Source organism: Lepidochelys kempii, chromosome 23, assembly GCF_965140285.1.
Source record: "Lepidochelys kempii isolate rLepKem1 chromosome 23, rLepKem1.hap1, whole genome shotgun sequence".
In the NCBI taxonomy this organism is placed as follows: domain Eukaryota; kingdom Metazoa; phylum Chordata; order Testudines; family Cheloniidae; genus Lepidochelys; species Lepidochelys kempii.
Genome location: NC_136402.1, coordinates 18,038,294 through 18,063,614, shown reverse-complemented (window position 1 = coordinate 18,063,614; position 25,321 = coordinate 18,038,294). Strand labels below are relative to the sequence as shown.

The following is a 25,321-nucleotide window of genomic DNA, read 5'->3' as shown; positions in this document are numbered from 1 at the left end:
ATCTCTTTTCCAAACTGAGCATACCCAGTTCCTTGGCTCACGTGGCTGGTGTCCCTCCCCTTTGATCGTCTTTGGCGCTTGCCTTTGGATCCTACCCAGTGTCTCCACGTCCTTTCTGGGCGTTGGTGACCGAAACCGGACACCGTCCTCCAGCTGAGGCCTAGCCAGGGCCCAGCCGAGTGGTCCTGTCCCCTCCTGCAACTTGCAACTACGCCTCTGCTAATGCAACCTAAAATTGCATGGTTTTTTTGTTTTTTTTTGCAACAGCATCACGTGGCCGGGGTTGTGATCCACCGCCACTCCCAGCAGTGCTGCTGCCCAGCCAGTTCTGCCCCGTTCGGTACTGGTACATTTGGTTTTTCTTCCCAAAGTGTAGCCCATCTTCCTTGATTTTCATTTTGTTGGCTCTAGCCCAGTTCTCCAATTTACCAAGATCCCGAGTGGTTCTGCAATTTCATAGCTGAACTCCTGTGGGACTCATGGGTGAATCCCACCTGTTCCTGGTGCCTTATTATGGTAAAATTTCTCAATTTCTTCCAAAACCTCCTCTCTGGCCTCCTCAGACCTGTCCCCTGAACAGAATGGCTCAGGTGGGGGGCTCTTCCTCCCACCCTCAGCGCCGATTTATGTATGTGGCTGTAGGTTTAGTTTGAGCCTTTCATGCAGTTTTGAAAGAGTTTCCATGCAGCTCGCAGGCGTCTCACTCCTGTGTCTAATTTGCATGTCCCAAGTTCCCTTTCTGAGCTGGCTGCTTGGGTAGCGTTACGTTTCATCACATAGCGAGCGCTTCCTCTGCGTTCACCTCTCGCCCGGCTCTGGAAACTTCCTCGCCGCATCCCCAGTCATTACGGGGACAGCTGGAATCCCCCCGTTATTGGGTTCCTGGTTTCGTCCCCTCTCTAAGCTGGAGTATTTCGCCCTGTGGTGCTGCTCTTACTGCTCAAGGGGGCGGCCTAGTCCAAGAGCTTGGATGGGTCAGTGTTTGATTCATTGAAGGTTTTTCCCTCTGCTTTTCTCATAGGGGCAGTCGCCCCCCGGCTCTACCCTGCCTGGCCAGCATGTCTCTGGGATTAGCGGCACTCCAGGGAGCTTTGGGGGGTCCCTGTTCCATCAATAACGAGAGCTGTGGCCGTCAGCACCGCAGACCAGCCCTGGAGGGGGACTTCTGCCCTGCGACTGGGTCAGGCCTGTCCATGCAGAGAGTCCCCTGGGGGGTGAGGTGGAGCCAGGTTCCCCAAAGTCACCTCCAGCCCTGGCCTGGCCTGGCTGCGAGGCTCTCTGCTGCCACCTGGTGGCTTTGACCCAACAGTGTTTCTAGTGCCTGGCTGCCCTGCGGGCGCGGGACCCAGGCAACTGTGTGGGGCCTGGGGGCTGCCACTCGGCTACCGTCCAACAGGCGGGCTCAAGGCCGGGCCACGGGCTGGCCCGTCAATGTTAAGTCTTGGCGTGCAGGGGAAGCCCCAGGAGGTGGGACATTGAGCCTGGGCAAGGAAATGGAAAAGCCAGTACAGGCCTCGATTAAGAAAGGGGGGCAATATAATCAACGCCAATCACCTGGTATGCAAATACTGCAGTCACTTCCCTGGGCAGCCTCTGTCCACCTGCCCCCCTGTGCCCCCACTCCCCTCCCAGAGCTGGGGAGGGGACCCAGGAGTTCTGGCTCTGTGGGGGGGGTGCTGACTGGTTTGGGGTGTGTGTGGAGGGGTGGCTGGCTCAGGGCCCTTCTCCCGCCGCCGCCAACTAACCAAACAAGCCCAAATTTTACAAAACAACCAAAAAAAGCCCCAATTTTATTGAGTGGCTCCCCCACGGCTGGTTTGTTTCAAAAGCAACCCCCTTGGCTAGGAAAATGCAGCGACACCCTTCCCCCCCCCGCCAAGCAGATTACAAAAGCTAAGCAGCACCACTTGGCAACTGTTTACCCCTTCGAGACTGATTCCCCCGGCAGGGGACAGGACATATTTGGGGGGAGGGGAAGTAGACTAGTTCCTCCCCCCCCCCCCCCCAAAGAGTGGAACAACTCGTGGGGGGGGGGGGGAGATGAGCCTGGATTAGGAAGTTAAAGGAGGGGCTGGAGTGTGTGTCCATCCCCACCCTGGTTACAGCCCCTCCCCCACCATAGTGTTAACCCCTGCGGGGGATGGGGTAGCAATCCCCCCCCCCCTGCCAGGCTAGGCACAGGGCAGGGCGGAGCCAGGAGGCACTTAGCATAGGCCCTACATAAACACACCAGGCGCCAGCAGGGCCCCCAGCCTGCTGGCGGGCCCCTCCCCAATAACCATCCCTGAGCAGGAAGTGGGGGGAGAGCTGTCAGAATTGGGGGGCAGGGCCATGGATGCCAGGAGAAGACAGCGTTCCCTGGGGGAGTGGGAGAGGAGGACAGGAGAGGGGCTGAGAGAAGGGACAGGGTGGCCGGGGGGGCTGGGAGACAGGACGGGCCGTGGGCCCTGGGGGGAGGGGGCCCCTCTCACTCGTCAAGGTGCTGCTTGAAGGGGTTGTCATCGGCGCCGCCCTGCAGGGCGCAGTAGACGTACACCAGGAAGGCTGCGAGCGCGCCGAAGAGCAGCAGCTGCAGCCAGAGAGGCAGGTAGCGCCGGGAGCCTCCCCCTGGGCCCCCCCCAGGGCCTCCGCGGGGCAGGGGGTGGATGGCACGGCGTGGCTCCACCCGCATGGGGGGCGGGGCAGGGCGGGCCCGGCAGACCCGCTGGTAGGAGATGCCGTCCCTGCAGTGGGGGGGAACAAAGGGGGGGCAGTAGTTAGTGCTCACAGCCCCCCAGCACCCCCCATCCTGGCACTCTCCAGCCACACACACCACAGTATCCACTCATACGCCCCCAACTCACCCCCCCAGGAGGGGGGGACCCCAAACAGGTACCCAACCCAGCCACAGCCCCCCTTCTGGCACACGTCCGTGACCCGGTCTCACCTCTCAGTCTCCTCCGTCCTGCTCGGGGTGTAGGATGCGGCCTCTCCGATCTGCAAGGAAAAGCACCATCAGCGAACACCAGGCGATGGGGGGCAGCAGGTGCTGTCCAGCTATGGGGCAGAACCCCCTGTTCAGGGGCAGCCAGGTAATACAGGCAATGCATGCCCTCATTTGCATACTCCAGCTGTGCCTAGGGAGTAATTTGCATATCCCCTCCACAGTGGTGGTGCTGAATACAAGCCCTAAACTGGCCACATCCTGCACCCCCAAACTGCCACCTACTGTTGTGGGAACAGCAGGTACTAGGAGAAGAAATGAGATACTTACTGTGAGAGGTCTGGGGGGTACAAATGGGGGAGGGGGCAGCTCACCCTAACTTAACAACAGTGGGCCAGGATTACTAGGTATGTAGGTGCCTTACGGTCCCTCCCTTTGATAACAGAGGAGAAAGATTTAAAGTGTCCTTAATTTAGTGTCATTTAAATCCCTTTGAAAGGGGAATAAAATAAACTGAATTAAGGGCACCTCTGTAGTTGGTGCATGGGAGGAAGTGTCTACACCACGCCAGCGGAAGGTGTTTTCCCCACCCTCTGCTGCGGGCGCCTCTCCAAGAAACGGCGGCGAAGAATTCTTCTGGGGCCTGAGCCGCGTCCGCACCCGCAGTGGGGTCAACCTCACTGCGGCACTGGGGTGCGCCGTTTCGCACAGCCCCCCTGTGACGCAACCAGCTTGCTGTAACTTTTAGGCGTAGACCGGCCTGGACTTCACACGTTTGAGACCTTGCTCGGAAATAAAAAGGGAGGAACTCGACTTGTGGGATTCAATTTTCATTTGCCACAGAGTCGTCCGCAAATCCAACGGGAAGGAGTCGATTTTTAGCAGTAGATCCCAGTGAGCCTCAAGTTCCCCAGACACACACAACCCAAAAATAGAATAAAATTGGATAATAGAAATATATAGCTGGGAGCGCGCCTTAGATAGAATTTATTTACGGGGACTTGTGTTCTATATTTGGATACGGGATGTTGACAATTGGTGTTTTAACGGTTATGAAGTTTACATTTTTCAATCTCCCTGTCTAGGGTCATCAAATAATTATAGTCTACCATCCCCTGACCCCTGCTCTTCCCCCCCACATAACTGCCTGCAACTGTGCAAATTTAAATAGACTAAAAAAAAAAAATTTTTTTAAATGCTCAAAACCCAGAATTTAGCCCAGCTGTGATGATGTAGCAGGCGAGTCTCTGGAGGTGGGGATTTGGCAGCTGTTTGGAGGGCAAACAGAGAAACACTGGCTGAGTCTTCGCAAGCCCAGCCAACCCCCCCGGGCCAAGTGACTTTCAAAAGCTGGCCTGAGCGTGCGTGGCCGGACTAGGAACGAGGGCAGCCAGGGCATCATGGGCCCGTTGATGCTGCCCTGGGCTCACTCTCAGGTTTGGGCCCACACCCCTCGACAGTCCACACGCAAATGGAGACTGTTAGAAAACCCTCAGACCCCGCTACGCAGGGTGGGGCCAAGCCCTGCCATGTGCCATGCGGACGCAGCTCAGCATCAGCCAGGAGCCCCGGGGCCGGCAATTGTAAACCCAGGGTCCCAATGCAGCGTGATCGCCCGCCTGGCAATTCCAGCCGGGCTTTGCAATGGGGACACCCAACCGGGTGAACTGCGTCTCCGGGGGAGAGCGCCAGGGCTGGGCACACCGCAGAATCTCTCCTCATGTGGACATGGGGGCGGGCAGTGTGCGTGTGTCTTTACTTGTTCCTAGTCAGTATTACATTATCTCACACCGGCGGGTCCTTTCTGTCCGGATCGCAGACATTGCCTGAGAACAACAAATCTCTCGAGAGGCTCTAAAACCAGCGGATCAAATTCAGAAATCGCTTCAGCTCATCCGAAACCGCAGTTTTCAGCCAACAGGCAACTGGTCTGGAAAACGTCACCCGGCTCGACTTTCAGTGGCTTCAGAACCCCGTCAGCCGGGCAAGAAATCAATTGTCAGTTACCCCTAAAATGGACGTTCTCCAAACAATTATTTTTTTTGGTTAGAAAAGGGTCTTTTGGGGGGGAAATCTCGTCGTTTTCAGATGGTGACATCATCTCACGAGGCGGAATGGCGGGTCTTTTCTGTCTCAATCTCAAACGGCCGGTTAAAATAATGTGACCGCCGTGAGAGAATAGAAAATGACCCGAAACTGGCAGGGGAACCAAATTTCCAAGCAAAATTTCCCCCCAAAATAATTAAATTCAATTTTGAAATGAAGTTTCCTGAAACTCACTTTTGTGGGTTATATTTTACACCCCCCCCATTATCAACCCGTCTTATCACACCACGTACACGAAGAAAGTCCACGCTATCACCAGACCAGTATCTCGTAGAGACATCTCTAGCAGTTCCCTGCCCTGAACCGGCCCCGTCTCCCGATCACCCTGTTCAAATACGTGACATCTTCCCGACGCTTTGCAGAGCTGAAGTCGGTTTTGCTCTTCGAAAAGGAGAAGTTTGTCCCAAGTACATGAACGTTCGGCCCCAGGTCAAGCTGGGGGGTATGTGGGAGGCCCGTGGACAGAGCCGGGATGGTTTTAGGGACGGGGAGAGGCTGGTAAATTGTCAATCCTAGAAACACGCGTGTCGTAACATCGCGGCACGAGGCATCCCGGACATGGGCAGCGTTTCTGTCCGCACTAAACTCTCTGGCTTTAAGCACGACCCCGAGGCCGGTTCTCTCTCTTTCCTACAGGGTCAAACTGCTGACGGGACAATTTATCCACCCGGCCAAAAATCATCCCCCCGGGAAGTTATATCGGTTTCTAATTGCGCCAAAATTCAGGTCCGGCTGCGCTGGGCCCAACATCACCCGGCAGCAAACAGTTTAAGGTTTGAGTTTTTCAGGCCAGGCCACCAGGATTGCCCCATGGTGCTGGGACGGGGGCAGAGTTGGGGGTTGGAGGTGATAGGATAGCGGGGAGTGCTAAAGGGGGGGTACACCTATTTCCACCCCCCCAGTGCCTTCTACCTTTCCCAGGCCAGGCTGCCCCCACCCCTGGGAGGTTATCTGGGGAGCTTACGTCCCACCCACCCCGTCCTGCCCCCCCCGGGGCTGACTTACTGGCTGGCGGGTGGTGGCTTCCCCCAGGCGACTTGGGGCTGCACCAGAGAGCCAGGAGGAGGAAGAGGAGGAAGATTCTTCGTAGGACTCGGTGTCCACATCTGGGGGGGGGAGAGAGGAGTGGGGTGAGATGCGGTGCTGGGCACGGCTCTCCCCTTCCCCACTAGAGCTCCACCCCTGGAACTCCCTGATGCAGGAATGTCAACATGGCCCAGGGGTGGGGTGTCAAGCCCAGGCCAGGGGAATCATACCAGATTTCTCCCCCCACATCCTCGCTGCTCTGTATCCCCCCCGTTGCCACCCCCACCAGAGGAAATACTTCCCCGACGCCCCCCGGCTCCCCTCTCACCATCCCCCAGGTAGCCGGTGCGACCCTCACGACGAGGGAAATCATACAGCTCCCGCGTGTACATCCTGGTGGGGCTGGAGTCTGGGGGGCAGAGAGACACAGGAGGGGTCAGCGGGGGGCACCTCCACGCCCCACCCCCACAGCAGACAGGGACATTCAGACACCTCAGCCAAGGCACCCCAAGCCTGGGAAAACTCTGCCAGTGCCCCTCACTCCCGCCCCACAGCCCCCTGCTCACCCAGCTCTGTGCCCCCCCCGCCCCGCGGCCCCCTCTCACCGTCCGCCCCATAGCCGCGCCGCTCCTCCTGCCGGGGGTAGCTGTAGGATTCCCGGATGTAGGTCTCGGTGGTGCCAGGACCTGGGGGGGGGAGAGACACACAGGAAAGGGGGGGCTGTCAGTGGCTGTGACTGCTGGCCCCTCCACACACCCCCGGACCCCCACTCACCTGAGTAGCTCCCAGCCCCCACCGAGGGTGACAGCCTGGTGCGCTGGCTCTCGTATTCGCAGATCTTCCTCTCGTAGAGCTTCCGGGTCGATCCTGGGGGAACAGGAGGGGGAGACGGGGGGGGTCAGGTGGGCCCCCATGGTGCCCTGCCCCTCCCCCACAGACGGCATCTGCCCCCACCCCATAGTGCTCCCGGCACCTCCCCAGAGACCCCCCCCTTCCCCCGCAGCCCCCCGACACCCCCTTCCCCCGCAGCCCCCCGACTTCCCCCTCCCCAGAGACCCCCCTTCCCCCTGCAGCCCCCCGACTTCCCCCTCCCCAGAGACCCCCCTTCCCCCGCAGCCCCCCGACTTCCCCCCTCCCCAGAGACCCCCCTTCCCCCTGCAGCCCCCCGACTTCCCCCCTCCCCAGAGACCCCCCTTCCCCCTGCAGCCCCCCGACTTCCCCCCTCCCCAGAGACCCCCCTTCTCCCGCAGCCCCCCGAGACCCCCCTTCCTCCACAGCCCCCCTTCTCCCGCAGCCCCCCGAGACCCCCCTTCCTCCACAGCCCCCCGACTTCCCCCCTCCCCAGAGACCCCCCTCCCCCCGCAGCCCCCCGACTTCCCCCCTCCCCAGAAACCCCTCCCCCCGCAGCCCCCCGACTTCCCCCCTCCCCCTACAGCCCCCCAACTTCCCCCCCTCCCCCGCCCAGCACCTCCCTCCCCCCGCAGCCCCCCCACTCCCCCGAGGCCCCTCCCCCCAGCGCCCCCCGTACCCACGACGGGCCCGTGCGGGATGCCGTAGCGCTGCAGCATGGCGATGAGCTCCGTGTCCGTCAGCCCCCGGTACCGCTCCATGGCCCGGCCGGGGGGGGGCGGGGGTCAGCGCGGGGGGGGGCAGGGCCCGGGGGGGCCGCGGGGGGCTGTGGGGGGGGGCGGGAGCCGCGGTTCCGGCGCGCGGAGCAGGCCCAGGACGGGAGGCGCCAGCGGCGAGGGGAAGTGACACGGGGGGGGAGGGTCCGGGACTGGGCAACGCCCCGCCCCTCTCGCCCCGCCCCTGGCAACGCCCCGCCCCTGGCAACGGACCGCCGTGGCTAGCAACGCCCCGTCCGGCGCGCCCCGCCCCTGGCAACGCCCCGCCCCTCTCGCCCCGCCCCTGGCAACGGACCGCTGAGGCTCGCGACGCCCCGTCCAGCGCGCCCCGCCCCTAGGAACGCCCCGCCCCTCTCGCCCCGCCCCTGGCAACGGACCGCTGAGGCTCGCGACGCCCCGTCCAGCGCGCCCCGCCCCTAGGAACGCCCCGCCCCTGGCAACGCCCCGCCCATATCCCAGCGCGCGGGAGCGGCCGGAGGCCCTTGTGCAAGCTTCTGCCCCTCCCCCCCGTCTGCCTCAGTTTCCCCACTTGGCTAGTAGCTACCGTGGGAGTCCCGGGGCTCCGTGAATTCCTGTTGCCCCAGAGCTGGGGGGAGGGCTGGGACCCAGCCCGGGACGCCTCGGTCCCATCTGTGCTGTGGGAGTGGAGTGGGTGGGGTCTCATGGGGGCGGGAAGGGAGCGGGGGGGAGCAGGGAGCCAGGACGCCTGGGTTCCCAGGAGCTGGCAGGGGGGCAGGGAGCCAGGACGCCTGGGTTCCCTGGGCGCTGGCAGGGGGGCAGGGAGCCAGGACGCCTGGGTTCCCAGGAGCTGGCAGGGCGTTCCCCCCACGCGCCCCGAGGGAAGCAGACTCAGAAAAGAGCCCTGGTGACTCATCGCTTTGCCTGGGGCAGTTTCGATTTCCCCAGGAGGGAGGCCCCGGCCCCCGCCCCGACCTGACAAGTGACCGGCCCTCAGCACTCCCTGGCGCCGCCCCAAGGAGCTCACACAGCACCAGGCAGCTGCTAAGGAGACACCTTTCAGCCGGGAGACGAGCTATCTGCTCACAACAGAGGGGAAACTGAGGCACACAGCCAGGGAAAGGCTTAACTGCAGGTGGGTGAGTGATGAAGAACCCAGAAGTCCTGGCTCCCAGCCCTCCTGCTCTAACCACTAGCCCCCACTCCCCTCCCAGGACCAAGGAGGGAACCCAGGAGTCCTGGCTCCCAGCCCCTCTACTCTAACCACTAGCCCCCACTCCCCTCCCAGAGCAGAGGGGAGAACCCAGGAGTCCTGTGTCCCAGCCCCCCTGCTCTAACCACTAGCCCCCACTCCCCTCCCAGGACCAGGGAGAGAACCCAGGAGTCCTGGCTCCCAGCCCCCCTGCTCTAACCACTAGCTCCCACTCCCCTCCCAGGACCAGTTAGAGAACCCAGGAGTCCTGGCTCCCAGCCCCCCTGCTCTAACCACTAGCCCCCACTCCCCTCCCAGGACCAAGGAGGGAACCCAGGAGTCCTGGCTCCCAGCCCCTCTACTCTAACCACTAGCCCCCACTCCCCTCCCAGAGCAGAGGGGAGAACCCAGGAGTCCTGGCTCCCAGCCCCCCTGCTCTAACCACTAGCCCCCACTGCCCTCCCAGGACCAGGGAGAGAACCCAGGAGTCCTGGCTCCCAGCCCCCCTGCTCTAACCACTAGCCCCCACTCCCCTCCCAGGACCAGGGAGAGAACCCAGGAGTCCTGGCTCCCAGCCCCCCTGCTCTAACCACTAGCCCCCACTCCCCTCCCAGGACCAGGGAGAGAACCCAGGAGTCCTGGCTCCCAGCCCCCCTGCTCTAACCACTAGCTCCCACTCCCCTCCCAGGACCAGTTAGAGAACCCAGGAGTCCTGGCTCCCAGCCCCCCTGCTCTAACCACTAGCCCCCACTCCCTTCCCAGAGCCAGGGAGAGAACCCAGGAGTCCTGGCTCCCAGCCCCCTGCTCTAACCACTAGCCCCCACTCCCCTCCCAGGACCAAGGAGGGAACCCAGGAGTCCTGGCTCCCAGCCCCTCTACTCTAACCACTAGCCCCCACTCCCCTCCCAGAGCAGAGGGGAGAACCCAGGAGTCCTGGCTCCCAGCCCCCCTGCTCTAACCACTAGCGCCCACTCCCCTCCCAGAGCCAGGGAGAGAACCCAGGAATTCTCATTGCTCTACCCCTTCCAAGGGGTCCCTGTATAAACAGCCCCGCGCCCCGCCCCAGAGGCAGCCGCATCGCTGGCTTCCGCTCACACGCCTCTTCCTCCCCAGCCATGCTGGCCCCCCAGGATTTCCAAACCTTCGTCTTCTTCGACCTGGAGACCACCGGCCTGCCCCCGGACCGCCCCCGCATCACCGAGCTGTGTCTCTTCGCCCTGCACCGCCGCTCCCTCCTGCAGCGCCCCCTGCAGGATGACGACACCGGTGCCCCCCAGCTGCCCCGCATCCTGGACCAGCTGACCCTGTGCATCGACCCCCAACAGCCCGTCACCCCGGCAGCCGCCCGCATCACGGGGCTGAGCCAGCAGGGCCTGGAGGAGAACGGCAAGCATGGCCTGGACCAGGCTGTGGCTCAGGCCCTGGGGGGGTTCCTAGCCCGCCAAGCCCCCCCGCTCTGCCTGGTGGCCCACAACGGCTATAGGTACGACTTCCCCCTGCTGCGGACGGAGCTGGGGCGCGTGGGGGCCGAGCTGCCCCCCGCCACCGGCTGCCTGGACACCCTGCAGGCCATGAAGGAGCTGGGCCTGGGGGGCGAAGGAGGGTACAGCTTGGGGGCGCTTTTCCAGGCGCTCTTCGGGAGGGACCCCGACAGGGCACACTCGGCCGAGGGAGACGTCCGCACCCTCGTCGCCATCTTCCTCGCCAGGGCGCCACAGCTGATGGGCTGGGCGGCGGGGAAGGCCCGGGACTGGGGGGACGTGAGCCCCATGTACCTCCCCACCACGCAGTGAGCGCCAAGAACCCAGGCGTCCTGGGCTCTGGGAGGGGAGTGGGGTCAGAGCCAGGATGCAGCCCTGGCTCTCGGAAGGGAGTGGGGTCTGGTGGTTAGAGCAAGGTGGGCTGGGAACCAGGACACCTGGGTTCTCTCCCCAGCTTGGGGAGGGGAATGGGGTCTGGTGGGTTAGAGCAGGGGGGTGGGAACCAGGACACCGGGGTTCTCTCCCTGGCTCTGGGAGGGGAGTGGGGTTTGATGGTTAGAGTGGGGGGTGGGAACCAGGATGCTCGGGGAGGGGAGTGGGGTCTGGTGGGTTAGAGTGGGGACGTGGGGCTGGGAACCAGGACTCCTGGGTTCTCTGTGGACGCCTCTCACGGTTCATTAGATCGTCAAAGGATCTGGAGTTGGGTAATGAAATGATTGTATTGAGCAGCTGCTTTTAATGGCGGGGGGGAAGCTCCCCCCGCGGTTTTACTGTTAATAAATACACTCCAGGCCCTGAGCCGCATGCTTTGCTGAGTTAAGACTTCATGTCTGGTTTGGGGCCCTGGGGGAAATCGGGGTGCAGGTGTCCAGCATGTGACCGTCACCCCAAAAGACTGCAGTTCCCAGGTCCACCAGCAGAGGGCAAAGGGTCCCAGTATTAACAGCCCCTGCGCCCCACCCCAGAGGCAGCTGCATCTCGGCGCTGGGCGAAGGGTCCCTGTATAAACAGCCCCCCCCAGCCCTGGAAATCAGACTGGAGAAGCGTTGAAAGGTTTTTCCCTCTTTCTCTTTTTATTTGGTTTTTATTACTTTTGTTCTCTATATTTTGGGGGGCACGCTGGGGGAATGATGGCGGGGGGCTTCGTTGTTTGATTAGTTTGTCCTTGTCTTTGTTTTGTCGACGTCAGTTTTCTTTTGGCGGAGATGGGAGGAAAAATAAATCTCACGACACCGAGCGAGGGGGGGGCCTGAACGAACGAACCAAAACTCACGAGCACTGCACGAATTGGAGCACAGACATGGCGTATAGAGATATATAGGAGTGCTTCTGGGGGGGGCCCCGGGGACGGGCGAGGGCTGGATGGGGGGGCTAAGAGGGGAACGGATAGGGAGAGGGATGTGTGGGGATGTGTGGGGATGTATGGGGTAGATAGATAAATATGGGGGTGTACGGGGATAGACAGATAGGTGGGTTGGTAGGGAAGGGATCGATGTATTGATGGCTATATAGATAGGCTGTCCCCGGACACCTGGGTTCTACGTCACCTTCCCCACACCCCCTCCAGTGGAAATCGGGGTACCGTGGGAAGGCCCCAGTCTCTCCCCCCCCCCCCGGACTGGTCACTGCAGAAGGGGCATGGATTGGGGCTGACGGGTGCTGTCTGGGGATGGTGCCCCTCCCCCACTTCCTAGAATCCCCCCTCGCCATGTGACACCCCCCGGCGGGGAATGGGGTGGGGATGGAGGCCCTAAATTACCCCCCAGCGGCCTCCACATGCCCCTCCTCCATCCCCTGCCCTGTGTACCCCACTCAGTTCCAGTCCCCCCAAACATGCTGGAGCCCCCAAATATCCCCCAAGCTGCTGATACCCCTGAAACCCCAAATCTCCCCCACAGCCATCAAGAGAGATCTGAACCCCTGACCCCTCCTTAAAGTGGGGCACAGGGCACAGCTATCTACAGCCAGGATTGAGGGGGGTGAGGGGAGCACAGAGTTAGCGATACTCAGGGGATGGGGGCACTGCGGGTGTGTGCGGGGTAGTGGGGGGCAGGGAGGCGGGGGTCACACAACTGTCTAGAGTGGGGGGGTGAAAAGGCAGGAGTGGGGTGCTGGGGGCAGTGCAGGAGTTGGGGGCAGGGAGGCAGGGGGGCACAGCTGTCTGGAGTTGGGGTGCTGGGGGCAGTGGGGGAGGTGGAGGGCAGGAAAGTGGGGGGGTGCACAGCTATCTAGAGTTGTATTTTCTCATATATATATATATATATAATATATATAAACAGCACAAACATCTACATTCATCCTGGGGTCCCCCCGCCAGCCCCCCACAGGAGGGGACATGGGGGGGCAGGGCAGGACAGGCGTCTCCTCCTCACGACGCCCCCTGCTGGGGGAGAGACCTGGGGGGAGAGAGAAAGAGAAAGACAGAGGAGGGGTAATTAATAAGAGCACACCCAGCTAGCGCCCCCTGCTGGCCAGGCACCGACGTCATGGATTGCCCCCCGCCGCCCTTCACTCACCGGGGCTCTATCCTGGCTCTGGGAGGGCAGTGGGGTCTAGTGGTTAGAGCAGGGGGCTGGGAGCCAGGACTCCGGGGTCCTATCTCTTGGTCTGGGGCGGGGGGAGGGGGGTGCAGTGGGCAAGACCCAGTTCCCACTATGAAATACAACATGCTAAAACAATTATAAGGCAACCCCCACCTGGCGCGCCGTTCCCCTTCCTTGGGGGGTCCATCTGGGACCAGATCGACTCTGCCAAACCTTCCTGCACTCTGCAGCAGACACCCTCCAATTATAACAACCCAGCAGAGGGCGCGAGATCCCTGACTAAACAGCTCTCCCCAGAAGCAGCCGCATCTTAGTGCTGGGAGCCCTGTATAAACAGTCCCTGGGCCCCACCCCAGAGATGGCTGCATCTCAGCCTCTCCTGCCATTTTTATGCCCTTCCACTCTCCAAGTGGCCCCACTCTGCCCAGTGATCTCTACCCACACACCGCTGTTCTCGTGGGGGATGGCACGGCCTGCTGCCAGAGGAGAAGGGGGGGGCATGGATCAGGACAGAGGATCTGTGGGGTTTTTGGCACTTGGCCCTGAGAATCAGGCCGACGTGGGGTCAAGATACAAAGCAGTCATGGTCCCACCCCAGCGCAGTGGGTCTCCTAAATATCAACTCACGCCATGGCCCCTGAGGGCCCGAGATGGTAATTTATGGCTTGCCGCAGGCCACGAGCCATTGCTTTCCCACCGCCTGGCCGTTGAGACATTAACAAAATAGCTGATGGCTGTTACGAGACTCTTAATGTGACCCAGTACAGCAGGGAAAAGAGGGAAGTGAAGCAAACACGGTGAGCGGGGTGTAAGGGGAAAATATTGTAACCGGAGGGCTTAACCGCCGGGGAGAGTCTGTTGCGTTCAGACTGATTTCTTAAGGCTCAAGTGAAGAAAGATGGCTACGCCTTGCCATCAAACAAGCTTATGCTATCACCACAGCTAGGCCGGGAGAGCCGCTGAATAAAAGGGAGTGAAACCATTACAGGGACGCTCGATCAGAACAGTGTAATCAGCAGCGTCACCGACCCATCAGCACCCAGATCAGTCCCGAGCTCCTGCCGAGGTCAGGAGAAAAGAAGATTGGCAGGATGTATGGGAAACGGGGTGTCAAAGTTAGCCGTGGAGGGTGAGAGAGAAGGGTTGGAAGGCCCCAGAGGAGATGGGCGGCTGGCGCACAGACAAAGCTGTGGCCTAACGTGTCTTACACCAGCACCTCTGGCAAGGCAGGTCGCACAAAGGGGCTGGAACACACCGGCTCCGGCTGCGAGGATGCCTCGTGCCCGGGCTGGATGGCCTCCCGCTTCGGCTGGCCATCTCTAATCTTCACAGGGCCTGGCCCAGACCAGCACCTCCAAGAAGAGGAACCAGCTTGGGGCACCCAGCCGGGCCCCTTCCTGAAAGCCTGAAAATGACCAGACCCTGTCCCTGACTCCCGCTGCGAACAGTAACCGAGCTAACGGTGGGTGGGTCCTCGTAGGGCCTATGACGAGTGCCGTGTCTTGTCTTCCCGCAGAAGCCGGGCCAATCAAAGACGTTTCCCGCCCCGTCTTGTCTGTCTAATATCCTGAGGCCGACATGGCTACACCACGGAGAGGAGCGAATGGGGGCTGGGGCCTTGGGGGGAAGAGGCGGGGCAGGGTCTTGGGGAAGGGGTGGGGGCGTGGCCTCAGGAGAAGGGGTGGGGTGGGGCATCAGAGAGAAGGGGCGGCGTGGGGCGGGGCCTCAGAGAGCAGGGCGGGGCCTTGGGGGCATGGTGGGAGGCAGGGCCACGGTTCGGGCACCTGTGGACCCTCCCACTTTCAGGGCGCTCCCTGGTATCAAACGGGTAGAGAAACACTGCTCTGCCCCCCAATATATAAAAATCGCTTTTGTCCACGCAGCCCACGGAGATCAAGGTGGATTTTGCCGAGGATGGTGCAGATAATGGGCAAGTGATAGAAATGTGGCTACAGACCAGGTACAAATGTCGGACGACCTCGGACAGCAGGGGCAGACAGCCTGGGGCTGAAATCTGAGGGTACGAACGACACGAAGCTGGGGGAGTTTTGCACCCTTAGGAACAGCCTAAGATTTACAGGTCTCTATCCGCAGAAGAGTCCACGCTCCTGGGTGTACGCCTGGATCGACGGCGCTCTGTCTGTCTGTATTTGTGCTCGTCTGATCTTTGACCGGCGTTTCTGGAGCGGAGAGTTTGCGGCTCAAAGCTGCAGGTGACGCCAGGCTGGCAGAGGTGGCCACGCCACTGGGGAACTGAAAACGACCAGGACAAATTAGAGAACGGGGCTGAGTGCGACAAGATGACATTCAAACTGAGCTGAGCGTCAGAAGGAAAAGTCCGATGCCAGGGGGCATCGCCGGCTAATGGGAGGGATGGCTGAAGAGGATCTGGAAGTTAGAGCAGCTCACAGATTGAAGGAGAGCCTGCCACAGGATGCAGCCACGAAAATGGCTAAGATCGTTCTGGGCGTGTTAGCGGGAGCGTTGTACGTCAAGCACAGGGGGGCGTCGATCCCGCGATGTTCTTGGCGCCGGGGCACACTGGCCCCGCAGATGAGCGGCAATGATGGGGGTTCGATCCAAGGCGTTTTGGCCGCAGGGTCACCACCTGGCTCAGGGTAAAAGGACACTCGCAACACAGAGGTTGGACTTTGGCCCAGAACGGGTGCCACCCCCCCCTTTTTTCAGTAGCCAGATGCCTTGGGGAGCAATTTAACAAGACAACGGATCTATTCTATGGAGTGGAAAAAGCTAACGCAGGCAAAACTCCAGCACGCTAAGAAATATAAATCACATCCGCGGTCAAACACGGGGCATTCGCCTCCTTTGCAAGTATAATCTTTGTTATAGACGTGGCTTGGCTCCTGCGTGCTGCTGACCTGAAACTGGGCAGCAAATTAATCAGCCAGGAGATGTGCTGTAAAGATTGTCCCGGCGTCCCTGGGCAGGTGCCGCTCAAGATTGCAGGAAAGCTGCTCCGAAATGGAACAAGTTCCTCTTGACTGGGACACATCCCGCCAGGCTTAACGGTTTCCTGCAGCCTCACGAGCTCTAGGTGAGGACAATTCACCATGGAAACAATTTCCCACGGCTCGTGGGGGATTCTCCATCACGGGCAATTTTAAAATCAAGATCTAAGAGATCTGCTCTCGGAATTATTTGGAGGAAGTCCTGTGTGGTACAGGAGGTCAGACTAGATAATCCCGATGGTCCCTTCTGAGAATCTGGAACAGACCCGAAGAAGCACCCGTTTCTAATGTGATCTGTTGGAACTCCTCGCCTCATGAGTTTTTGGCCTGAGGTTTTAGGAGAAGTCAGTATAGAGCCAGGGAAGGAGGAGAAAGGCCACAGGTGCGACACAGGAGGACAGAGGAGATGAATCTATCAATATTTCATGGGGAAGTAGATTAAAAGGTTGACTACCGATCCAATGGGAACAAGACCTTGGTGTCTTACGTTTAGATCTGGATTCTTTTTCCTCTATTGTGTTAGCAACACTACATTTGATAAGCAACTGGCACAAGCCAGGGACTATTCTGCGGGTCTCTTAGCCACAAAATTCGAAAGAAAGTCCCCTTCCCAAGATGGTGACGGAGGATAAGTGTTATTTGTTCCTGTGCGTTATTTGAATCTGGGGTTTATCGACCGAGTGTCTGGTTTATGTTAGCCAACTCGCAGGGCAACCCGATTTTTGCATTCTTATGTCTTGCGCGATTAGTTGCTGTTGTTTTGCATAGCTAAGAAAGCTCCATAAAATTAAATCCAACGCTCCAGCCCGTTTTCTTTAGCGAAGCAGTCAAAATGGAAAGAACCTTGAGAAAGGTGATGCCGGTAATTAGTTAATATGGGATTTGGCAGAATTTGATTTGTTTTTAATATAATTTTGATGGACAATACTGATGGTTATTTTTAAGCTTTTTTTTTTTTTTAATTTTTACCTATTTATATTTTCACCACTGTGCAAAGTTTCGGGTTTTCAGCCATTTTTGAAACCAGTGTGAACCTTCACAGGTAAAATTATGGATTTTAAGCATTTGTATTTTTTCATGTTATTGACTGAAATTTTAACAGCCAGGCCCAAAGATAGGTGTCAAGCAATGTTTCCATTTTCACTGATTTAAATTTTCACGGCTGTGCACCATTCCAGGGTTTAAGCACTTTTTTGTATTTTTACCAATTTAAATTTTCACCATCAAAGCGACGGGTTTTCATCTTTTCTCCGATTTCAGGTTTCACAGCTGTGCACAATTCAAAGTGCTTAAAACCTATTTCCTTTTCACCAGTTTCAATTTTCACCCTCAGACTGACGGGTTTTGATCTTTTCACTGATTTAAATTTTCACAGCGGTGCACAATTACGGGTTTTAAGTCCATTTTTTATTTTTCCTAATTTCAATTTTCCACGTTCTAATTACGGGGTTTAAAGGTTTTTTCAATTTTCATCCATTTAAATTTGCACAGTTGTGCAAAACTACGGGCTTTAAGCCCTTCCTTTTTTAAATTTTATTTTGTTGCCAATTTCAATTCTCGCAGATGGAAGTACTTTTTCCCATCTACGGTTTCACAGCTGTGTCAAATTACGGGCTTTAAGCATTTGATTTTTCCCTTTTTCAATTCTCACAGTTGCAGGAAATTCTGGGGACAGGTCAGACAATGAGAAGGGGCCAAACATTAATTATTTAATGACAACAGATGTTGCAACTGAAAACGGTAAAGCTTTATAACCGAGAAAACACCTATTTGTCCCCAGTGTATGTCAGAATATACAAAGTCAGCAGTAACCCAAACTCTCCTTCTCAAGCAGGATTTATCTTGCTTTGCCTGTGTGTCCATTTTGATTCTTGACGGACATATTTTGTTTGTTCCTTCGGTTTGTTCGTCTCCGGTGACGTTTACGGATACGAATAGATCCCTTCCCAGTTTGCCTATAGCTGGGGGGGAGGGATAGCTCAGTGGTTTGAGCATTGGCCTGCTAAACCCAGGGTTGTGAGTTCAGTCCTTGAAGGGGCCATTTAGGGATCTGGGGCAAAAATTGGGGATTGGTCCTGCTTTGAGCAGGGGGTTGGACTAGGTGACCTCCTGAGGTCCCTTCCAACCCTGATATTCTATGATTCATGGATTTCAAGGCCAGAATTGTCCATTGCGAATATCGACCCTGAAGTCCTGTATCACCCAAAGTGCAGAACGGCCGCCAAATAATTCCTAGAATTGGTCTTTTAGAACATCCCAGCTTGACTGAAAAGTCGCCCGTGATGGGCAACCCACCGTGACCCTTGGTCAGATTGTTCCGGGGTGAATTACGCTCACCGTTAAAAGTGGACACCTGATTTCCAGGCTGAATTTGTCCAGCTTCAACGTCCAGCCACCGGATTGTGTTAACCCTTTGAGTGCTAGGGTGGAGAGCCCGTTACTAAATATCTGTTCCCCCTGGAGACACTTCGAGACAGGGATCAATTCACCCCTTCACCTTCCCTTTTTTCAGCCAAACAGCTGGCGCTCCTGCCGTCTCTCGCCGTCTGGCATTGAATCATTCTCGTGTGATTGATCCACATCCTCCCTGAATTGTGGGTACTGGAACCGGACGCGGGATCCCAGTAGCGGCCACACCAGGGCCAGATCCGGAGGCCAAATCACCTCTCTGCTCCCACTCGAGAGTCGCCTGTTTATACACCCCAGGGTCGCCCTAGTGCTGTGGGCCCCGCATCCCCCATGCTCCCCAAATCCTGCGTTCCCTGATCCTGTCTCTCTCCCACGGCACACACAACGCAACACCCCCCCATCCCGGCACCCCAGTTTAACTCACCCGCCTACATCTGGTTGGAGAAGGAAGTGGGGGCGGCCTGGCCGTACCCCCCCTGCTGACTGTAGGGGTCAGGCTGCCCGTAGCCCTGCTGGTTATACTCCGGCTGGTAGCCGCCTTGCTGGCCGTACGAATCCTGCTGCACGTAGCCAGAGCCCTGGTTGTAGGAGTCGGCGTAGTTGTCCGGAGCCGGCTGCTTCTCCGGGGCGGCCGGCGGGTACTTGGCAAAGGGGGCGCTCCAGCCCGTCTCCTTAAACACGAACCAGAGATTTCCTGTCCACAGCACCAGGTTCAGGAAGCCAAAGACCTGGGTGGCAGGGGAGAAAGAGCACGGGAAGGAAGGGTTAATGCACAGAGGGCAGGAGGTCCCCTCTAGGGGGCGCTGGCTCCCATCTGGCCCCAGGGTGGGGACTAGCTGGCTCAGGGGGCTGGGGAATGGGGCACGGAGCCTGTCCCCTCTAGGGGGCGCCGGTTCCTATCCGGCCCCAGGTCAGGTCCTGGCTGGCTATGGGGGGCAGGGAATGGGGCACAAGGCCTGTCCCTTCTAGGGGGCGCCAGCTCCCCTCAGGGGGTCTGGCTGGCTGGGGAAGGGTCTCACCACGGAGGTGTTGAGTCCTGAGATGATGGGGTCCTTCAGCTCTTTGCACGTGTTCCCCTCTTTTTTGCAGACCTCCAGCCCCTCGATCACGTTGTCGGGGTCCGTTGCTAGCTTGACGTCGGAGAGACCCTTGGCCCAGGCACACGAGCTCACCAGCCACATGAAGGCAAAGACAGCGGTGACAACGAAATCCTGGGGAGAGAGCCGGGTTAGCCCCCTGCGTGGCCCCCCAATGCCTGGCCCTGCCTGCCGAGGGAGAGAGCCCCCTGCCCAACTCCCCGCTCCCTGTGCGCCCCAAACTCACGATCATGGGGCCCTTGTTATTCTCCCGGTACTTGTTCTCCATGAAGAGGTAGACGACCGTGGCAGCCAGCGAGTACAGGAAGGCGAAGACCGCGATGGTGACGAAGAATTCAGCCGAGGAGGAGTAATCCCCCATGAGGAACACCTTCTCCACCTCGTGCCCCTTGCAGGCTGGGACGTCGAAATAGACCTGGTGGAGTCTTGAGGAAGGGGGTTGGGGGGAACATGAGGCAGGGGGCTCAGTCATACAGGAGGTACTGGTCCGTATCCTGTATGTATAGCCCAGACCTCCCAGGAATAGAGCCCAGTGACAACCCTGACCGCTAATGCAAAGATAAGGCAGTCTGTAGACAGAATACAGCCCCGGTCTGTGTAGGAGGCGTCAGTTCATATACAACAAATATCGACCAGTTTTGTATAGCAGATGCCAGTCAATATACTGTATATACAGCCCAGACCTCCCAGGAATACCACCCAATGTCAATCATGACAACTAACAAAAGACAAAGATCTCTGTATACAGAATACTGCCCAGTCTGTGTAGGAGATGCCAGTCCATATACGGACCAGGTCTGTGTAGGAGGTGCTGGGCCATATATTTCTTATATCTAGCCCAGACCTCCAGGAATAGGGCCCAATGTGACCCTGATCACTAACACAAAGAGAAAGGCTGTCTGTTTACAGAATACAGCCCCATCTGTGTAGGAGGTCCCGGTCCATGTATAGTAAATATGGACCAGGGCTGTGAAGGAGATGCTGGCCAATTATATTGCGTATATATAGCCCAGACCTCCTAGGAATAGCACACAATGTCAACCCTGACCATGAACACAAAGACAAGGTCAGTCTGTATACAGAATACTGCCTGGCCTGTGTAGGTGGTGCTGGTCCCTATACGGGATATACATACCAGATCTGTATAGAGATGCCAGTTCATACACTGTACAGCCCAGACTTCCCAGGAATAGCGACCCTCATAAGTCCTGACTGTAAATCAAAATTGAGAGCAGGCCGTGCAAAAAATGAAGCCCTGGTCTGTACAGAAGGAACCACATCATATACTCTACAAATATAGCCTGGGCTTCCCAGGGACAGAGCCCAGTGTGCATCCTGATTTCTACCTGAAAGTCAAGGGCAGGAGTCTGCACACAGAACACAGCTTCGCTCTGTGTAGGAGGCACCAGGCCATATACCATATATATAGCCCAGTCTGCCAAGGAGATGCTGGTCCATATACTATAAATACATCCCCAGCCGCCCAAGAACAGTGCCTACTCTAAATCCTAATGCCTATCTCAAAGACAGAGGTCATCTGTATACAGAACACAGGCCTGGGCTGTGTAGGTGGTGTCAGTCGATATACTGTATATACAGCCCAAGCTTCCCGGGAATAGTTCCTAGTATTAATCCTGACTGTGAAGTGAAAGTCAAGGGCAGTCTGTATATAGAATACAGCCTGGAAATAAGTTGTCAGTTTTTAATTGGAACAATTGACCAAGGCGATGCTGGTCCATATACTGTAAATAAAGCCCCAGCCTGTATAGGAGGTACCAGTCGATATGCTGAATTCACCGCCCTGGCCTCTATGAGGCAAAGTCAGTGTGAATCTCAGATGCTATCCCATCCCAGTCTTGAAACATCAAAAGTCTCCAGGTCCCTACGCAGCGTAGCAGCCCACCGGCCGGTCCCTTTGCACCGTAACGCCCAGCTCACCTGAATGGGTAGCCAAACTCCACTTCGATGTTCAGGTTGCTCTCGCTTTTATTCACACACTCAATGCTGAGGCGAAATTCCCCACTGTAGGTCCCGCAGGTGGCGAACGCAAAGATAGCAAAGAGCTGTGGGGTGAGATGGGGGGGGTGAGACCACAGGGGTTCTGCAGGAAGCGCTGGCTGTGGGGGGGAGCTCCCAGCCTCTCTGGCCTCTCCCGGCGGGCGTCGCTGTGGGGAGCAGGGTGGGAGCGCCGGCTGGTGCTAGGATTAATAACCCTGCCTCCGGGACGGGGAGGCGGGTAGAGCAGAGAGGAATTGTGGGTAAGAAGGGTTAGCTGGGTCCCGCCCCCTCTAATCCTCCCAGAGAGCTGGGAAGAGATAAGAACCTGTCTGACCCAATTGTCCATCTGTCTACGTCAGCCACACTCCTCTGTTCTCATGGGTTCCTCCATCCTCCCCCCGACCCCGTGCTGGAAGAAGGGGGGGCGGATATCAGGCTGGACGGGCCCACAGGTCTGATCCGGGGGCAAATGACTCCAGAACCAGCAGGGTCCACGGGCACCTGGAATCGTTCCCCAACCAGTTGGGTCAATGGGTTCATAATACGGCAGAAATGTCAAGCGAGTGGGTCTGGAAACACTCCAGAACTGGCAGGGTTGGGAGGGCCAGGAGCCGCTCCAGAACCGGCAGGGGGACCGGGAGCTAATCCAGAACTGGCAGGGGTGGGGGATTTGGGAGCCGATCCAGAACCGGAGAGCGGGTGGGGAGGGCCAGGAGCTGCTCCAGAACCAGCAGGTGTGAGGGGTTTGGGGACTGGTCCAGAACCAGAGGGGGTGGGGGAGTCAGGGGCTACTCCAGAACCGGCAGGGGGAAGGAGCTGCTCTAGAACCAGAGGGGGATGAGGGGTGGGGTCCGGAGACGGCCTAGAACCGGCAGGGGGGTCGGGAGCCACTCCAGAACTGGCGGAGGGAGGAGCCGCTCTAGAACCAGAGGGGGGAAGTGTTGGGGTCGGGAGATGCTGCAGAACCGGTGGGGAGGGGGTCATGAGGTGCTCCAGAACTGTCAGGGCAGGGTATGGGGGGGGTCTGGAACTGCTCCAGAACCAGCAGGATTAGGGGTCTGGAATCTCTCATTCTGTCTCTGAGTTTCTCCATCTCTGGTCTCCCCAAATCTGATGGGGTAACAGGATCTGATAACCGGGTTTTCCTGCACCTCCTTCCTCCAATCCTACAGCCCCTCCCACGCTGCCTGGCTCTGCAGGTTGGGGGGTGGGGAAACAGGGCCTGTCCCCTCTAGGGGGCGCTGGCTCCAAGCCCTAGGCCAGCTCAGAGGCAGTCCAGACAGGACCCCCCCAACCTCAGGGTCCTGAGGAGCCAGTTCCGGGGGACTCACCCATTCCAGCAGTTTCAGAAACCCCAGCGGTTCCTTGAGCATCCGGAATTGTCCCCCAGCCACGACCTGTCGGTCAAGGTGGAGAGAAAGGGGGATGGGGCAGGGGGAGGGGGTGATATTAAAATATCTGACATCCCATCGTTTCCTGAACCCCTGCCCTCCCAGAGCCAGGGAGAGAACCCAGGAGTCCTGGCTCTCAGCCCCAGCCCCCGGCTCTAACCATTAGACCCCCACGCCTTTCCCAGAGCCAGGGAGAGAACCCAGGAGTCCTGGCTCCCAGCCCCCCCGCTCTAATCATTAGACCCCACTCTCCTCCCAGAGCCGGGGAGAGAACCCAGGAGTCCTGACTACCAGTCCCCTCCCCCCGCTCTAACCACTAGACCCCACTCCCCTCCCGGAGTCAGGGAGAGACCCCAGCGCAAGACGGTTATTGAAGATCACAAGTTCCTACTAGGAAAGGCCTGCAGGAAATACCTCCCCCAAACACATACCCACAGCCTCCCAAACCTTTCCCCGCCCCCAAACTCACTGCCCCCCAATCAGCCGGAACCCCCCTACTCCTCCTGCTGTTGGTGGGGTAGATGTTAACCCCCAATTAATAAACAACCCTCCGATATCTGCACCCCCTCAACCCCCCCCAAACCTGATGCAAGGATTGGGCTGCATCACCCCCACCAGCCCCCCAACCCCGATGCTGCTGGTGGCAGAAGATTCTGCCCCCCCCCGTTCATAAACAGCCCCCAAAAATTACCCTGAACCCCCATTGATGGCATTACACTTGACATTTTGACTCCCTCGCCATCTTGCTGTCAGGGGTAAATATCCCTGAGCCAGACCCTCCCCATGGCAATCAGCCCCCCCCCAATTATCTGCACCCCCATATTCCTCCAGCCAGCAGGCAACCGGTTGAATGCACCATCCCAGCCAGTCTCTACCGCAGCAGCGGGTGGGAGAATATTCTCGAGTGTCCCCCCCCCATTCATAAAGAGCCCTCCCCACACGTGAGCCCCACATTCCCCCCCCCCCGCACCTGACCGTCATGGCAATGAACCCACTGCAGCAGAGCTCAGCCATCTTCCCTCCCCGCCCCCGCCCCTGCTGCAAATGGAGGGGGGGGAATATTTGTAGTTCACCCCCCCCACACACACATCCCCACACATCCCCCACTGCAAAATATCCGGTCACCTCCCGCCCCATCCCAGATGATCCCCCGCCTCAAGGCGTCCATCCAATCTGAACCCCCCTTGCATCAGTTTCAGACCCCCCCCCCCGCATTTGCAGCACGGAAATATCCTAGCTCCTGACCCCCCCTACACTCCCCACTGCAATCTGCCTGCAGCCAATCTGTGCCCCCCCCCCCCATGCATCAATTTCAGATCTCCCCCCTCTGCAGCTGGGAAATCTCCTAACCCCCCATTATAATCTCAGAGAATCGCGCCCATGTGTGCCCCCCCAGCATCAATCTCAGATTCGCCCCCCCACAGTTGCAGCAGAGAAATACCCTAGCCTGCCCCATAGCCTGCCCCCCCTCCCTATATTTGCAGTGCGTTGCGTTTGAATGCAGCAGCAGCTGCAAAAAAAAAAAAAAAACCCGCTAGGCAGGGATTGGGGGTGCATGGAGGGAGCGGGGTGCATCTCGGGGGGAGCAGAGGGGGCCCCTTGCCCTGTGGGAAAAGCCCCCCCGTTCCCCTGATTGCTGTCTATGGTACTGAGCGAGCCAGGTGCGTACCTGATTGAGGACTTCCATCTTGGAGCTGTCTGGAGCAAGGCGGGTGGGGGGGGCAGGGCTAGAACCAGAACAGCCAGGAGGGGGGGTGCAGACGCAGGAGGGAAGAGCGGGGGGGGGTAGGGTGACGTCACGACGGGGGATGTCACTCCCTGGCAGAGGGAGCGGGAGAGATGGGGCGGGGGGGGGAGGTGTTCAAATCCCAGAGCTGGGGACTTGGAGCCAGGACTCCTGGGTTCTCTCCCCGGCTCCGGGAGGGGAGTGGGGTCTAGTGGTTAGAGCAGAGGGGCTGGGAGCCAGGACTCCTGGGTTCTCTCCCCGGCTCCGGGAGGAGAGTGGGGTCTAGTGGTTAGAGCAGAGGGGCTGGGAGCCAGGACTGCTGGGTTCTTTCCCCAGCTCTGGGAGGGGAGTAGGGTCTAGTGATTAGAGCCAGGGGGCTGGGAGCCAGGACTCCTGGGTTCTCTTCCCGGCTCTGGGAGGAGAGTGGGGTCTAGTGATTAGAGCCGGGGGGCTGGGAGCCAGGACTCCTGGGTTCCATTTGAGGGCTGTAGGTCTGACAGTCCCCAACTCTCCCCCCCAGCACAACTCACCTGGGGGGCTCCCCCTACTGGATGGGGGTGGGGCTTCAGCGAAGGGGGCGGGGCAGCTTGAGTAACCAGTGTCCCCTGACCAATGGGGGGGTGGGGTTTGGGGGCGAATCCCTCCCCCTGCTGGGTTCTTTTCTCCGGCCCCTCCCCAATGGGTCACCCCCCCCCCAGCTCCTTTCCTCTAGGGGGAGGTCCAGAGGGCCAGGAACCCACCCCAGCGGAGTCCTGAAGCCCTGGGGTCTCCCTGGTGTCTTCGCCCGCCCCCAAGGTCTCTCTCCTGCCCTGGGCTCAGATGGGAGCCGGCGCCCCCTAGGGGGGAAAGGCCCCAGGTCCCATTCCCCGACCCCCTG

The 25,321-nt window shown here is 58.7% G+C and overlaps 3 protein-coding genes across 5 annotated transcripts; 1 reads left to right on the top strand and 2 right to left on the bottom strand.

Moving 5' to 3' along the window:
• Positions 1–1,759: 1,759 nt before the first annotated feature.
• LOC140901949 (emerin) lies at positions 1,760–7,807 on the bottom strand. Of its 2 annotated transcripts, XM_073321445.2 has the most exons (7): positions 7,584–7,805; positions 6,830–6,922; positions 6,661–6,741; positions 6,384–6,464; positions 6,035–6,135; positions 2,927–2,976; positions 1,760–2,723 (listed from the first exon to the last, which is right to left on the bottom strand). In XM_073321445.2, exons 1-7 carry the CDS (start codon positions 7,663–7,665, stop codon positions 2,468–2,470), a joined length of 744 nt encoding a protein of 247 aa, XP_073177546.1. In that variant the 5' UTR covers positions 7,666–7,805; the 3' UTR covers positions 1,760–2,467. The 2 variants fall into 2 exon arrangements, with proteins under 2 accessions (XP_073177546.1, XP_073177547.1); XM_073321446.2 differs by lacking the exon at positions 6,384–6,464 and having other exon boundaries at positions 7,584–7,807.
• A 608-nt stretch (positions 7,808–8,415) lies between these two features.
• On the top strand, positions 8,416–10,766 carry TREX2 (three prime repair exonuclease 2). 2 transcript variants are annotated; one of them, XM_073321667.2, is made up of 2 exons: positions 8,416–8,777; positions 9,944–10,766. In XM_073321667.2, exon 2 carries the CDS (start codon positions 9,946–9,948, stop codon positions 10,621–10,623), a length of 678 nt encoding a protein of 225 aa, XP_073177768.1. In that variant the 5' UTR covers positions 8,416–8,777; positions 9,944–9,945; the 3' UTR covers positions 10,624–10,766. The 2 variants fall into 2 exon arrangements, with proteins under 2 accessions (XP_073177768.1, XP_073177767.1); XM_073321666.2 differs by having other exon boundaries at positions 8,416–8,773; positions 9,944–10,765.
• Positions 10,767–11,357: 591 nt separating this feature from the next.
• SYP (synaptophysin) lies at positions 11,358–24,463 on the bottom strand. The gene is made up of 7 exons (XM_073321647.2): positions 24,388–24,463; positions 22,659–22,724; positions 21,268–21,392; positions 19,556–19,754; positions 19,252–19,443; positions 18,657–18,960; positions 11,358–12,707 (listed from the first exon to the last, which is right to left on the bottom strand). The coding sequence occupies exons 1-6, from the start codon at positions 24,403–24,405 to the stop codon at positions 18,661–18,663; spliced, it is 900 nt and encodes a 299-aa protein (XP_073177748.1). The 5' UTR covers positions 24,406–24,463; the 3' UTR covers positions 11,358–12,707; positions 18,657–18,660.
• Positions 24,464–25,321: the final 858 nt, after the last annotated feature.